At 41.3% G+C, this 15,601-nt stretch overlaps 1 protein-coding gene across 1 annotated transcript in view; it reads right to left on the bottom strand.

Annotated features, from left to right (window-relative positions):
- Window positions 1-1,184: 1,184 nt before the first annotated feature.
- Window positions 1,185-15,601, bottom strand: part of RNASE8 (ribonuclease A family member 8) — a 17,236-nt gene continuing 2,819 nt past the window's right edge. The window contains exons 2-4 of the mRNA XM_069097746.1: window positions 12,083-12,142; window positions 4,927-5,035; window positions 1,185-1,944 (exon numbers count right to left, since the gene is read on the bottom strand). Coding sequence (XP_068953847.1) covers window positions 1,516-1,944; window positions 4,927-4,989 — 492 coding nt within the window. The 5' untranslated portion in view covers window positions 4,990-5,035; window positions 12,083-12,142 and the 3' untranslated portion in view covers window positions 1,185-1,515. The remainder of the gene's footprint in view (window positions 1,945-4,926; window positions 5,036-12,082; window positions 12,143-15,601) is intronic.

The raw sequence follows: 15,601 nt of genomic DNA, 5'->3' as shown, positions 1-15,601 counted from the left end.
TGAAAGCATATAAAGATTCATCATTAAAACACAGTCTTTAACCCAATTCACAGTCTCAAAAAAGGGGGTAATAGAAAGAATATTGGATATAAAGCCAAAAGACCTTGGCTTGAATCTCAGATCTATTATTGATTACATTTGTATACCAACCCCCTGGAAGATTTCCACTGAAGGACAGCCTAGGGGAAAAGATGCAGAAGTGAGGGACAGAGAGGGAAATGGGGTGAGGAGAGAGAAGGAATGGAACTTGGATGGGAGCCCTCCATAGGCAGAAACATGTTGGGAAGAGTCAAAACTCCAACATGTCCCTTTTTTCCCAGCACCTGCAACCTTAGAGATTACTAAGAGTTGACCACTTGGGTGACACACTCTCTCTTGTGTCCCAGAACCTCTTTACTCATATATTCTATCACCTAATCTAATCCGTATGGATTTTTCAATGCCTGTTTTACTGCCTGCTTTGATAAATATGTTTGCTTGTTGTTTGTGATCATCTTTTGTGTAATTTTTTTTTTTTCCTTTTGGAGGGCAATTGGGGTTAAGTAACTTGGCCAAGGTCACACAGCTAATTTTTTTGTGTGGGTGTTAAGTGTCTGAGGCTGGAACTGAACTCAGGTCCTCCTGATACCGGGGCCAGCGCTTTACTCACTGTGCCACCTAGCTGCCCATTTTGTGTAATGTTTGATGGGAAGGGAGATAAACTGCCTGAAATTCAGTTAACTGTTACCTTCCAAGTCTGTAGCAGAATTATGTTTTCTGCTCATTTCCACCTTCCAGACAAACCAGGGAATTTGGCTTTTATCCTGAACTGCTCCCAACTAATTAGACTCTTAGTCTGCAAATATCTGATATGTGATAGATATAAGTACAAGCTCAATATTATCCTGAAGCTATTTATAGGAGAGTGAGAGAGTGATCATCTGGCAATCTTCCTAATCCCTACAAAGGTAGAACTGCAATCACCCCAAGGCTCGGAATGGGGGTATTCTAGATGTATCCATAAATCTGTATTACTCATGGGCAGTCTGGTAATTATTAGATTAGATACCACATCTTTTCTCCAGTCACGGTACTTCTAGCTTTATTTATGCTTCATCTTAATTGATGTAGATTGGGCCTGATTCAGGTCAATCTTATGCTTTAGGGTGGGAATTGGAACAAAATGTGACATTTAGAGACTATCCAACAGTTAAGAAAAGGTTTACTTAGCCACAGCACAGAAAGTATACTCAGCAAGGACACAGCATTGATTCAGTTGGGCACAGCTTCTTGGACCCTATATTGCTAGCATGGGCTGGTAGTCCAGGATGGCTTGAGGGAGGAAAGCAACTCCTGTCTCCTTCTAGCCTGACTTTTGTTCTTGAGCCACCAGAGTTGCTAAATCAAAGGCTAATCAAATTTTGAGGGTTATTTTAATAATGCTTTTTAAGAAAAAAATTAGCCTACCCTATATGACAGATATAGCTTCTAGCGCTGGAGGAATGGATCATCTTTCATAAAAGCTTTCCAAGGTAATCACAGTTCATCATGGATGATGACCTTCCGGGTGCGTTCAAGATGGACAGGCTTCCCCTTCTCACAAGCCACAGTGATTTTGACTGGTTCCACCTTGGTACAGTTGTAGCGGCATTTACCAGGCCTAGAATTTGCTGTTTCTTGACAGATGGTGACAGAGTATGGGTTTGGGCCCTCAAAACAGTTGTCTTGCCCATTCTTGCAAGGAACATTTTTGCTGTTGGGGTTGGTGCAGATATCCCTGATGTTGTCCTGTCTACCATGAATGATAGTATTGATGGGTTTACATTTACTTTTGCCTAAGTTGATCTGCCTCATTTGTTTCTGGACCTCTTGATTACTGCTCCCTTCATTGTGGTGCACTTGCCAAAACTTCTGATCCCTTGTTGAAGATCCAGCAAACAATGACCTGGAATCTGTAGCTGGTAGCTATGAGGAAGAATAACATGCTGGTAATTGGGGATTCACATTCAATGAATTGCTAGCACATAATAGTATATAGTTGTTGCATAGCCTGTATGGACACACACACACATGCATACACACACATTTACACATATATACATATCTCTCTCACACAGATTGGTACAATTTGAAAGGCAGTAAGTTTACTATAGAAACAGAGGAACCAGGGCAGTGAGTTGTAGTATTTATTAACTCTGTGGAGTAGAAAGGGGCTGACAGAGGCAATTGGTCTCAGTAAGAGATGAGATGAGGAATGATAGGGTTTGACTAAAACAATAGGGAGGAAGGGAAAACCTATCCATCTATAGAAAGGTTCTTTTTTAAAAAAAGTATATTCCAATATAACCGTTGCCCTTTGTAATCCTATTATTTTATTTTATTCATTTAAAAACATTATTCTTAGAGTATGTTCATAGACTTCATCAGAAGACAGAAAAAAAGTTAAGAATCCCTAATTTAGAGGGAGCACAGTGGTTACATAGGGCAAAGTTTGCTTGTTTCGCCCAAGAATGGGGAATCTGTGGCCTCAAGACCACATGTGGCCCTTTAGGTCCTTAAGTGTGGCCCTTTTATTGAATACAAGCTTCATAGAACAAATACCCTTAATAAAAGGATTTGTTCTGTAAAGCTTGGAATCGGTCAAAAGGCAGCACCTAAGAACCGAGAACACCACATGTAACCTCAAGGCCACAGGTTCCCCAGCCCTGAGTCCCTAGATTTTTCAGTTTTGCTCCTGAGTTCTTTGCATGTTAGCAAGGAACTTTATTAGGAAGGAGATTGGAAGAAATTTCCTTACAATAGTCTCACCTAGCTCCTTTATAATTTTGTTAAATGGAATCTCTTAGATGATTTGAAGGGTAATCAGACTAGTTACCCAGGGATATGACAGAATTCTAAATGAATTTCAGACCATAACTCAGATAAGAATTTAGTCTGAGAGATCAGCAGCAGCTGAAGAAATGCAGTTCAAAGCACAAACTAAGTCTTGAGAACTTCTCCTGGCTTTTGCTGCCTGTCCTGCAGAGTGTGACTAAAACATCTCAGATACAGTCACTGTAAGAATGAAATCCTCTCTCCAGGGGATAGACTTTATAGTACATGCAATTCAATTGATAGCAGCAGAGTATCTGATGAGTTTTGATGGTAACTAAAGATCAGCAGATTGGAGCAGAGAAAGGCAGTGGTGACATTTGCTAGAGAACAACAACAAAAAAACTTGAGCTGAGAGAACAGTCACAGAGGACCCCATCTCACTCCATGACATCACCAAGGGCCTGCATCTCAGCATTGTGAGATGTATTGCCTACACATTTCCTCTGTGTGCCTATTCTTATATGTGCCCTAGTGACATGTTCCCCAGGGGCAGAATGGTCCAGGGAAAAAACACTGAGCATGGATTCAATGATCTAGGTCCAAATCCTGTCTTTGTCACTTTCTACCTGAGTGATCTTGGGGCAATCATTTAAAGTCTTTAGGAGTTTGTTAAATGGTAAAGTTGGTTCAAATAGCATCTAAAGTTCCTTTTAACTCTAAATACATAATTCTGTAGTCTTATATGTATGACTATTAAATGAATTAAAAATTATTTTAGTGCCTTAGTTTATTATTAAATATCTCCTCTGTGCAGGCACTGTGCTAGGTTCTTGCAGTACCTATACAAAAGTGAAACAGCTACTGACCTCAAGGACCTTAATAGAGGGAGACGACAGATATAGGAAAATGGTGCCCGGGAAAGGAAGTTTTGGGTAAGGGAGTCACAGGGATTCTGAGTAGAGCCATAGGGCAATTACTATTACATGCTTTCTAACAGCAATGATAGTGTTGATTTAATTATTGTTCCCAGAACAAAGATGAAAAGGGGAATTCTGGAGGACATACCCATGGAGGAAGCAGGGAAGATGACAACTACATATTCTCTGCATGTGTTCCTCTCTCCTTTACCAATAAATGTACAGAGGAATCTTGTAATTTATTTTTATGTCTTTGATTAAATGGAGTTTATGATCCCTACCCTCCAATCAGAGAGACAGAGGGTAGTGATGAGGTGAAGTACCAAGGCTGGTGAGATTTTTATGAGTTGAAGGATACACACATCTGTGTGTATGAGAGCCATTGAAACAAAGTATAGTTGTGACTTTATGAGGTTTGTGTATGAGGGTATAAGAGTGAGCAAAGATGCTCAGGGCATATTGGAGGTCAAAATGACCAGTGGCCAGGATGAGAAATCATAGTCATAGGGAGAAATGATGGTGACAAATGCTGGAAAGCAAGTGAAGTGGGACAGCTATGGCAGAAGGGAAAGAATTCTGGAGTCAGAGAGTCTGGGTACCAATGGTGCCTTGCTATTTACTATCAGTGTGAATTTGGGCAGGTGTCTTCACCTCTTTGGTGTTTTCCTCCTCATCATAAGATGACTGGTTTAGATAAGGTAATCTCCAAGAACTCTTCTAGCATGGAATCCTCTATTTCTATGATCAGGTTGATGGAATTCCAAGGTCAATCCATATCAGTACTTTGGAATTACTTGGAGATACTCCCTTGCCCATAGAAGTATTTCTGAGTGGACCCTCTTCTACATCTCTTCCCAATTCTCTTTGACCCATAGGGAAGACCCAGCAGCTGAAAGGCTAAGGAGAAAGGCAGAACTCTAACTATGGAATGTAATCTGAAAGGAAATTTAGGGATCATATATTACAACTCCCTTATTTTACAAATGCAGATATTGAGGCCCAGAGAGTAACAGGGTATTCCAGTGAGGAATCTTCTTTCCATCCTCCCAGCAGATCCATGGGGTCAAGTTTCAGGTTTCAGGAGGAAGGGCCAAGAACCATTGGGAGGAGCTCATTTACCCAATGGGAAGAAAAGTTTCTAGACAAATATTTCACATTCAGTGAGAGAAGAAACAAAAGTGAAAGTTAATTTTGTAGAAATGAAAGAGACACTTACAAAACTCAAGTTTTCTTCTCCAAAGCAAAGTGGTAACCTCTCATTTCCAGAGGACGCCATCATGAGCTGCAGCACTCCCTGACCCCTCTGGACTCTATGAGTTGATTTTCTGAGGAAGGAGAAAACGAAATGGAAGGAGACATGCTGTGAACTGTCTCCCTCTCCTCCATCCCTTCCTATCACCTCCTCATCTCCCACCTATCAGCATCTGTTATTTTGGGCATTGCTAGATACATGCCTATCAATACCTCAACTTGGACAGATCCATTTATCAAATCATCATACTGTCACCCAGGAGACCTGGCCCTTACTTGGGGAAAAAGCTCTGGGATAGGGAGGGAAAAAGAAAGCTGTATAGGGTCTGGATGGCAGCAGAATAGAAGTGTCCAGACCAGTGGGAGAGAAGAGAAACAGCATAAGGGGAAGCAATTAGAAAACAGAATAAAATCGAAGGTAATTAATTCTGAGGTGGAAGGGGGAAGAAGGGGCTGTGGCAGATCAGTAGCCTGAAGGAGTAAAGGGGCAGTGTCTCCTTCACAGCTTTGCCTAGCTCTCCGTTTTGCCCAGGCACCAATATGCCATCCCTTCCCTGTTTCTCTCTACTCCTATTCTTTTACTGTTTGTCATTCCCCTGAGCCCTTAATTTTTCCCACCCAGTCCTTACCTCTCTTCACCTCAATGCTGGCCTAGCCCCAGAAGTGTCTTGCCTTACCTAGTCCTCTAGTCCTGGCTCTAGCAGAGAACAGATCCAGCTGGTCTCAAGACTGGGATGTTCTAAAGACCTAACATCTGACTGAAGAGCAGGACTAGCCAGAAGCAGGAAGTGGTAATGAAAAGGGTGGAGTGATTTGGGGTCATCCTGTAAATGGAAAGCACTGGATTTCCCTTGGCTTGAGGCCCTCCACCTTCACCCAGACCACTCTGGGACTGGCTCAAAGGTCAAGTATTGGCCTTGCTATACGAATATAGAAAAAATTTTAAACCAATAGCTAAGCCCATTAGTTACTTTCCTCTGGAATTGGACATTTACTATGGAGGAAGAAGAGACAAGCATTTATTAAGTACTAATTTGGGGGGAGTGAAGGAGAGAGAAATAAAGCTTGATGGTATAAAAGGCCAAGGGAAGAATTTTTTAGGCTAGGAGAGACCTGAGAATGTTTATAGATAGAGACAAAAAACAATGAAGGAGAGACCAAGGGTGCAAGAGAGGGGATGATTGATGGAATGACTTCCTGGAATATGTAGTAGGAGATAGAGTCTAGGTTATAAGTGGAAAGATCAGTTTTGGTAACTAGGCCCAATTCTTTCTTTTAAAGGAAGAAAGGAGAGAAGGTGAGGAAGGCAAGGTAAAATAGGGGATTTACCCTAGAACAGGGGTGGAGAACCTTCAGCTTGATTGAGTCCCAAGTTTTGCAGAACAAATCCTTTCATTAAGGGTATTTGTTCTGTGAAGTTTGGATTCAGTCTAAGGGCCTCACTTGAGGACCTAGAGAGCTACATGTGGCCTTGAGGCCACAGGTTCCCCACCCCTGCCCTAGAATGAGCAATTGTCCAGAGATGAGAAATTTGCCCCAGGGCAAATTGACAAGTGACAAGAGATCATCTTCTAAGGAAAAAGACAGGGGAAGGGTCTGTTAGTGGATCATGGGCAGAGCCTGGTTTTGGAGTGGGAACATGAAATTGAGGCTCATAGAACTGGTGACAAGATGGTGAGAGTAAAGGTGAGAGCAGTCCTCTGGGGGAGTCGACTGAGTTCATGGGGCTTAGGCTGACTGGTGGGCCCCAACCACTGGCAGGCAGAAAGGGAGACTCAGTTCTGACCCAGAGAATCTTGTCTCCTTTATGCTTACAACAGTGGCCTAATGTGTACCTCCCAACACTTCTTTCTACCTGGGGACCAGAGCTTCCTCTCACTTTGCCTTTGGAAGTAAGGGCCCTTGGGTGGACAAGTAGACAGGAGATAGGAGACATCACTCACATCCCTGATGGAGGGCTTTTCTGGGCATAACTTGTGCATATTTTGGGGACCTTGTTTTTCCCACAAATTTTTTGCTCTCACTAGTTTCCTCAAGGCCTAGGTCCTGGATTTTTGGTAGGAGGACAAAGTTGAAAGTTCTGTGAGTAAATGGGGAGGGGGGTACTTTTGAAATCTAGGGACCCTTCAAGGGCTAGACTTCTCCAGGCTTGGATGTTTTTCACTGCCACTCTGCTATCCACCTCTGCTTTATGGGTGAATTCATCCCATTCACATTCACAGTTATGATTACGACCTGTGTATTTCACTCCATCCTGTTTTTCCCCCAATATAAATTGGGGGACTTTATAAAGGATAAATAAATTTATAAAATTTATAAAGGATAACCTTTTCTCTTTCCTTTCACCCTTTCCCTCCTCACCAGTGTTTTGCTTCTGACTACTGCCTCTCCCAATCTATATTCCTTTCTGTCAGTACCTTGGCCCTGCCTTTTATTAACTCCCTCCTTTCCTATAGAATAAGATAGATTTCTATACCTAACTGATTGTGTATGTTATTCCCTCTTTGAAGAAATTCCCATGAGAGTAAGCTTGAAGCAATGTCCACCTCCACCTGTCCATTTCCCCCTCCACTATAATACATCTTTTGTGCCTCATGTGAGGTAATTGGCCCCATTCTACTTCTCCCTTCATTTTGCTTCCGATGTAATCCTCTTTCTCATTCCTAATTTACTTATTTATTTTTGGATACCATTTCCTCAAAGTCACCTCATACCTGTACCCTCTGTCTATGTAGACTCCTTCAAACTGCACTAATAGTGATATAGTTCTTAAGAATTATAAGTATCGGGGCGGCCAGGTAGCACAGCAAGTAAGAGCACCAGCTCCAGTGTTGAGAAGACCTGGAGATCGAATCCCGGGCTCAGACACTTAGCACCCACTCAGAAACACCTGGCCGTGTAACCTTGAGCAAGTTACTTAACCCCAATTGCTTAGGGGCGGCCAGGTGGCTCAGCGAGTAAGAGCACCGGCTCCAGTGTTGGGATGACCTGGAGATTGAATCCTGGGCTCAGACACTCAGTACCACACCCAGAAATAACTGGCCATGTAACCTTGAGCAAGTTACTTAACCCTGATTGCTTAAAAAAAAAAAAGAATTATAAGTATCATCTTCCCATGTAGGGATGAAAATTGTTTGACCTTATTGCATCCCTTATGCTTTTTAATTTCCCTTTTACCTTTTTGTGCTCCTCTTGTGTCTTGTATTTGAAAATCAGATTTTCTGTTCAGCTCTGGTCTTTTCATCAGGAAAGCTTGAAAGCTTTCTATTTCATTGAATTACCACTTTTTCCCCTGAAGGATTATACTCAGTTTCATCATATGGGACTGATCAGCCACAGTGGAACACTGTACCTTGACCCTAATATGTGATGTCATTGGTCCTCATCCAATATGAAAGAAGAACAAGAAGAAGCATCCCCAGCACTTAGCACAGTACCTAGTACATAGTAGGTACTTAATAAATGCTTTTCCTTGACTGGCAGTAAAAAAAGAGAAAAGTGCTGAGTTGGGGTGGGGTGGGGGAAGGAAACTTCTTTGTAGGAGCTAGACCTGGGGATGATACAAGGCTGAAAGAGATGAGGATGGTCCACATCATTGGATTTCAGAGCTGGAAGGGACTTTAGAAGTCATCCATCCCTACCTGCTCATTTTACAGATAAAGAAATTGAGGCTCAGAGAGGTATAGTGACTTTGTGAACTGCAGGTTGCAAATCACAGAACTGAGATTTAAACCCAGGTTCTATGATTCCAAAGCTCTTGCTTTGACAGCAGGGATTTCCAACCTTTTTTGGTCCCTCTGCCCCTTGGCTTTCAGTTAATCTTACTACATTTCCCTGTTCAACATGAAAAGAAATAAATTCTAGAGTTTATCATGCATATGCACACAAGAAATAAAACATTATTTTTTCCTAAAGGAAATTTTATTTGGTATATAACTTTTTTTTTGTTTCAAAAATGCATATCAGACACAGTCAAATGAATTGGTGAGAATCTGGATTCCTTTTCTTTTCAAAGCAATGGTTTGTTCTTGGTGTGGTTTTTGAAAAAGATACCTACTTGCTTTGGATTTGATTGAGAATGAAACAGAGAATCCTAATTCACAGAAATAAGTTGTTATGCATTAGAGTCTTGTGAGCACATTTAGTAATGGGGTTATGTTTCTCCAAGGGTATACCAAACAGTTTTAAATTTTGCTGATTGGGAATCAATTTGGAGCTTCCGCTTATTGGGGAACTCAATTAATTCATCTTTTCCTGGGTCCTGGTTGCTGACTTTTTTTATAGTTCAATATGAAAACTGCCTCATATCTAAACTTCATTCATTTGGTTTTGGTCAATTGGATTTATTCCTTTAAGTGTACCTTTGATGGCTCCTTCCCTTTCTCACTCTGACCCCACCTCCTCACTATTTCCTCTCCAATCCATTCCCTCCCCCCGCCCCTGCTGTAACACTATTACTTTTAGAATATTTCAACAGGATAATATAGCTTTTTAGAAAACCATATAGTCCCTGTACTCCTTTAACAAGCTGCTTACTGACCCTGGAGTCAGAAGGACCTGAGTTCAAATGTGGCCTCAGACACTTAACACAAAAACTAGCCGTGTGACCTTGGGCAAGTCACTTAACTTCAAATTGCCCTCCAAAAAGCAAAAAATTAAAAAAAAAAACAAGCTGCTTATACTCTGTGGGGGGTATTATACCTAAGGATGTGGACTCAAGCGATGCTCACCTTCCTCCCCCCTCCATTTTCCCCTCTACTGTAATACATCTTTTGTGCCTCATATGAGGTAATTTGCTCCATTCTACTTCTCCTTTCCTTTTGCTTCCAGTGTAATCCTCTGTCTAACTCCTACACCTAGGGCTGGGATTCTTCAGATTTGGGACAGTGCAATCAAAGAGCTTAACTTTCCAGTTATTTTAATGGGAAACAGAGAAATTGCAGCTAAAGACCTGTGAAGGGGATTGCATTTCTCCATCCTAATCTCAGGCCTGGGCAGACGGCCAGAGAAGAGAGAGGGAAATGCCATGGTAAGGAAGATGGTTATCTGGGAAAAAAGGAAATTCTGGATTTTGGAACAAGTCAGCTCTTGGCCACAGAGGCTCCCTGAGCTCCAAGGGAGGCTGAGCTAGGACAAGCCCCTTATCTACCAATCGATCAACAAGAATTTATTAATTGCACCAGATGAAGTGCTGTAGATACAAAGAAAAAGCAAAAATAGTGCTTGCCTTTAAAGAACTTACAAATCAATCAGTACTCATACAATAAAAACAGAGTAAATGAAAGGTGACCTTAGAGGAGAAGGTATTAGCAACTTCAGCAACTGGGAAAAGCCTTCTGAAGGAGGTGACCCTTAAACCAAATCTTCCAGAGAGCTGAGGATTCTATGAGGCCAAGGTTATGTGGGAGAAAATTCCAGGATGGAGCATGACTAATGCAAAGGTATGGAGATAGGAGATAGAATTTATGTGTGAGGAATGGTAAGTAAGTGGACTATAGAGCTTGTATGGGTGAGTGATGTATTAAAAAGCTATAAAGAGAGGGTCAAATTGTGAAGATTTAGAAATGCCAAACAGAGGAGTTTTTATTTGATCCTAGAGGTAAGAGAGAGTCATTGGAGTTTACTGAGTAGGGGAATGACATGTCAGGCCTAAACTTTTAGGAAAATCACTTTGACAGCTGAGTAGAGTATGGATTGGAGTAGGGACATTCCCTATGAGACCAATTAGAAGGCTATTAAAATAGTACAGGTGAGCAGTGGTGAGGGCCTGAATTAGGATGATGGCTTTGTTTTTTTTCTTTTCTTTTTTTTTTTTAAATTTGTTTGTTTCCTTTTAGTTTACAGGATTCAATTCCACAATTCCTTGAGTTTCACATTTTGTCCCCCCCCCCATGGCACTTATAGTCAAGTATAGGATCTGTAAATACTTTCACATTATACATTAGTCAGGTTATAAGGACGGATTATACCAGCTGGAATGAAAAATGGTAAAGAGGACATAAAACCAAATAAGAGAAGGAAAAAGATCAGGTATTTTGCTTCCACCTGGATATAAACTTAGTTCTTTCTAGTTCTTTCTCTGGATGCACATATTTCTCTCCATCATGAGTCTTTTGGGATTGACTTATATCAATGCATTGCTGAGAAGAGTCCAGTCTATCAAAGCTGGTCATCACACATACGTTGTGTCTGTAATTGTGTACACATTTCTCCTGGTTCTACTCTTCTCACTCAGCATCAGTTCTTTTAAGCCTCTCCAGGTAAATATGAAGACCATCTGCTCCTCGTTTCTTATAGCACAATAGTATTCCATAACATGCATATACCACAACTTGTTCAGCCATTCCCCAATTGATGGGCACCCCCTTAATTTCCAATTCTTTGCTACCACAAAAAGGGCTACTATAAACATTTTTGTACATATGGGTCTTTCTCTCATTTCTATGATCTCTTTGGGATATAACCCTAGGAGTGGTATTGCTGGATCAAAGGGTATGAAAGTATTTATAGCCCTTTGGGCATAATTCCAGATTGCTCTCCAGAAAGGCTGGATCAATTCACAACTCCACCAGCAATGCATTAGTGTTCCAATTTGCCCACATCCTCTCCAGCATTTGTCATTTTCCTGTTTTGTCATCTTAGCCAATCTGACTGGTGAGATGTGGTACCTCAAAGTTGTTTTGATTTGCATTTCTCTAATCAATATTGATTTAGAGCATTAGGATGATGGCTTTGTAAGTGGAGAGGGGTGTGTGTGTGTATGTGTGTGTGTGTGTGTGAGAGAGAGAGAGAGAGAGAGAGAGATGATGATGATGATTATCATATCTTTTTAGACCAAGTCTAGAGAGAGCACTAGGCTTAGGTTCTAAAGAGCAGGGGTAAAGGATTTGAGGTTAGAAGCAGACTGCTGTATAAACAAGTCCAGGCTGAGAGGAGGAAACAAATGATGCCTTAACCCTCGGTGAGAGCTGAGGATAGGGTTGGGGGAAGGTAGATAGAATCTTCTAACACGAAGTAACCTGGCTAGAGCTTTATAGAGCTTTTTAGAGCACCTTTTCTGCCTCTGACATAGGAAATGTGGGATAGAATCCTTTTGGACCCACAGGGGCTGAAGGGCTTACCTTTTTCCTCTAAAGTAGTCCCATACCCACAGACTGGGTTCAGTTTTGGCAAGATTGGCCCTGAAAGAGAGGGGTCAGACTTTTTCTTAAGCTTTTTGGTTCTTTGCAACCCCACCCCAGAGACCTCAGGAGAACTCCTCCAAACTTAAGTTTGGCTCATGTCTAGGCTCTTCCCAAAAGGCAGAAGAAGGGTACTTAATATGTAGATCAGGTATAGGAAAGTTATTTCCTCTGTACTAAAATGTTTAAAACACAAAAGACTCACGTGCACATATTGACAAAGACTTGAACAAAAGCAATTCCAACTACTAAACTTGATACTTAAAAACCTCAGAACAGGAAATCTTTTTTGGGACTGCCGAATAGACATTCCACCTTCCCCTTGACTCTACCCTATTTAACCTCCTTTTGGGTGTCTGTTTGGAAAGCTGGCCCAAGGGGCCTCTTCCCATCTGTGGTCATTCTCTAAGAATACCAGTAGTTAGCCTTAGGGATTGTCACCTTTACACCAACTGAGTAACCCAAGGAACTCACAAGGTCGCCACTCGGAAAAAATCCTTCCTTCACGATTGCTGCCCAGGCACTTATGTTCAAAACCCCCCCACACACAAAGGGAATAGCAGCAAGGATTTGAGTGTAACTACTTCCTTAGGCCTCACACAAAATCCCAAGGAGAGGGATGCTCTTGTTCTTAAGAGAGAAAGAAGAAAGAACACTGGAGTATGGATACTGTTTTTAAAGTCTGTTGACATGGTGAGGTGGAGGGAGGGGATGAGGGGGGTAGGGGACATTGGGGTGGGGTGACCTGGGTTGGGGGGATGACTTCTTCTGGGCTCAGTGGCCAATTATCTGTAATAAAGTTTTGATGCGGTCCTCTGCCCCCACCACCAAGGAATTGGTGCATCATCCCAAAGTGCCAGGTCTTTCAGTACTGAATCAGCTCTGCTAGCCCGCCAGAAAGGGTCGGGATCAGTATGTAACTGGAAGGGGAGCAGCTCCAAGCATGCTTCAGGGGGCGTGCTCTAGTCAGAACTGTTAGAGGTTGGTGGAAGGGTTGGTTCTGCTTAAATATATTATACCATCCTTGCTTATTTTCCTCAGTTGTGATGTACAGAGTACAGACAACTGAAATCAGGATACCCAGATTCTGTTACTGGTTTGGCCACTAATGAGCGAAAATCACATAATGTCTCTCTGGGTCTATCTGCCTCATTTTAAGTCTTTCTCTGGGTCAGTGAAGCATGGTGGGTAATGTTCAACTTGGAGCCTGGATAGAGTGCTGTATTTGAAGTCAGGAAGATGTGTATTCAAATCATACTTTGTATACTTCTTTGTGCCCATACAAGTATGTGTAAATTGCTTAATCTCTTTAAGCCTCAATTTTCAATTTTCTCATCTATAAAATGAGGATAATAATACATCTAAGTAGTTACTTCATAGAGTTATTGTGGGCTCAAATGAGAAAATGTTTGTAAAGTGTTTGGCAAACCTTAAATTGCTATATGAATAGTAGCATGCATATATATATAATGTATATATATTTATATACACATACACCATATCACTTTATATGTAACTTTATGAAAAGGGCTTTCTATGACTATCTCAAAGGATCCTTACAATACATATCCCTACTGATGGTATTATTTTCATTTCATTAAAAAAAAATTTTGCAGGGGGGAAAGCAGGGCACTTGGAGTTATGTGACTTGCCCAAGGTCACATGGCTAGTATGTGTTGTGTCTGAGGCCAGATTTGAACTCAGGTGCTCTTGACTCCAGGGCTGGTGCTCTATTTATTCACTGTGCCACCTAGACACCCCATATTATTTTCATTTCTATAGATGAAGAAAGTGAAGGGCAGATAAATTCATTATATTATTGCCCACAGTGGCAGAGGGAGCATGGAGAGTAATTTGTTCAGGTCTCCTATTAGACTTCAAGTCTAATACACCCATCCTGTTTATCACATAGGGATTCTGTGAGAATGAAATGAGATAACATTGCTGGAATTTGAACATCATAAAGTGTTACACATATGTAGGAGCAGTTGGCCTAGTAGATAAGTCTGCTGTGCTTGGAATGGGAAAGACCTGAGTTCAAATTTGGTCTAAGACACTTAATAGCTCTATGACCCCCTAGGCAAGGCATTTAACCTCTCTCTGCCTCAGTTTCTTTAACTGAAAAGTAGGTATAATAATCGTAATTGGACCTACCTTATAGGGTTTTTGAAAGGATTAAATAATCTCAAAGGAGATAATATTTGTAAAGTGCTTAGTACAGTACCTGGTATAAAGAAGGTACCTAATAAATGTTTGTTTCCAACCTGGAAAGACTTACATGAACTGATGCTGAGTGAAGTGAGCAGAACCAGAAGAACATCGCACACAGTAACAGCAACATTGTGCAATGACTAACCTTGATAACCTTAGCTCTTCTCAGCAGCACAGTGATCTAAGACAATTCCCAAAGGCTCATGATGGGAAATGCTATCCACACCTGGAGAAAGAACTATGGAGTCTGTGAAGTCTGAAAGCAGATCGAAGCATACTATTTTCACTTTTTTGTTTTTTTCTTTCTCGTGGTTTTCCCCTTTTGTTCTGATTCTTCTTTCACAACGTGACTAATGCGGAAATGTTTAATATGACTGTACATGTATAGCCTGTATCAAATTGCTTGCTGTCTCAGGGAGGGAGGGAGGAAGAAAAAAATTTGTAACTCACAATGTTATAAAAGTGAATGTTGAAAACTATATTTACATGTAATTGTAAAAAATAAAATACTATTAAATGAAAAAAACAAAAAACCCAAAAAAGTGTGTTTCCTTCCCTTTATTTCATAGTTCATGGATTTCCAACTAGAAGAGATCTTAGCACATATTTGGTTTAGCTTCTTCATTTTACATATTAGGAAAGTGAAGCCTAGTGAGACCTTGAGAGGCCAAGGAATTTGTGCAAGGTAATCTAGCTAATGGGTGCAAAAGTTGATACTTGAACACGTTCTATGGCTCTAAATCCCTCGACCAGGTCAAAAGACTGCACTAAAGGACCTAGAAGGCCACAGGTAGCCTTAAGGCTGCAGGCTCCCCACTCCTGCCCCGAACTCTCCACTGCACCATGCTCTCTCACTGTCATAAGCTCCTGCCCCATGGAAGAGTGGACCCATTAACTCTCAAACTTTAATTTTAGGAAGGAACTCAGCTCAGAACAACGGATTTTTCACCTGGCTGCACTATGGGAAATCTCTGATGTCTGTTACCTCCACCTTCCACCCCCCACTTTCCAACTTCCTTTTTGTATGTTATCTCCTCCCATTAAATTAAGATCTTTGAAGGCAGGGTTTGTTTGTTTTTTTTAATTTGTATCCCCAGCACTAAGCATAGTGCTTGCTCACTTAATAAATGTTTATTGACAATTGACTATCGCCTGCTTCTTTCTATTGGGGGATTAGGAGGTAGGAGAGGAAAAAAATGGTGGAGATGGCTGGGATGGAGTGAGAGCCCATGGTTTAGTCTCATTTAA

This window comes from Petaurus breviceps, unplaced genomic scaffold (assembly GCF_028583685.1).
Source record: "Petaurus breviceps papuanus isolate PSGF00001 unplaced genomic scaffold, PetGlider_PUasm1.0 37, whole genome shotgun sequence".
Classification (NCBI taxonomy): Eukaryota; Metazoa; Chordata; class Mammalia; order Diprotodontia; family Petauridae; genus Petaurus; species Petaurus breviceps.
This window is presented reverse-complemented; position numbering and strand designations above follow the sequence as displayed.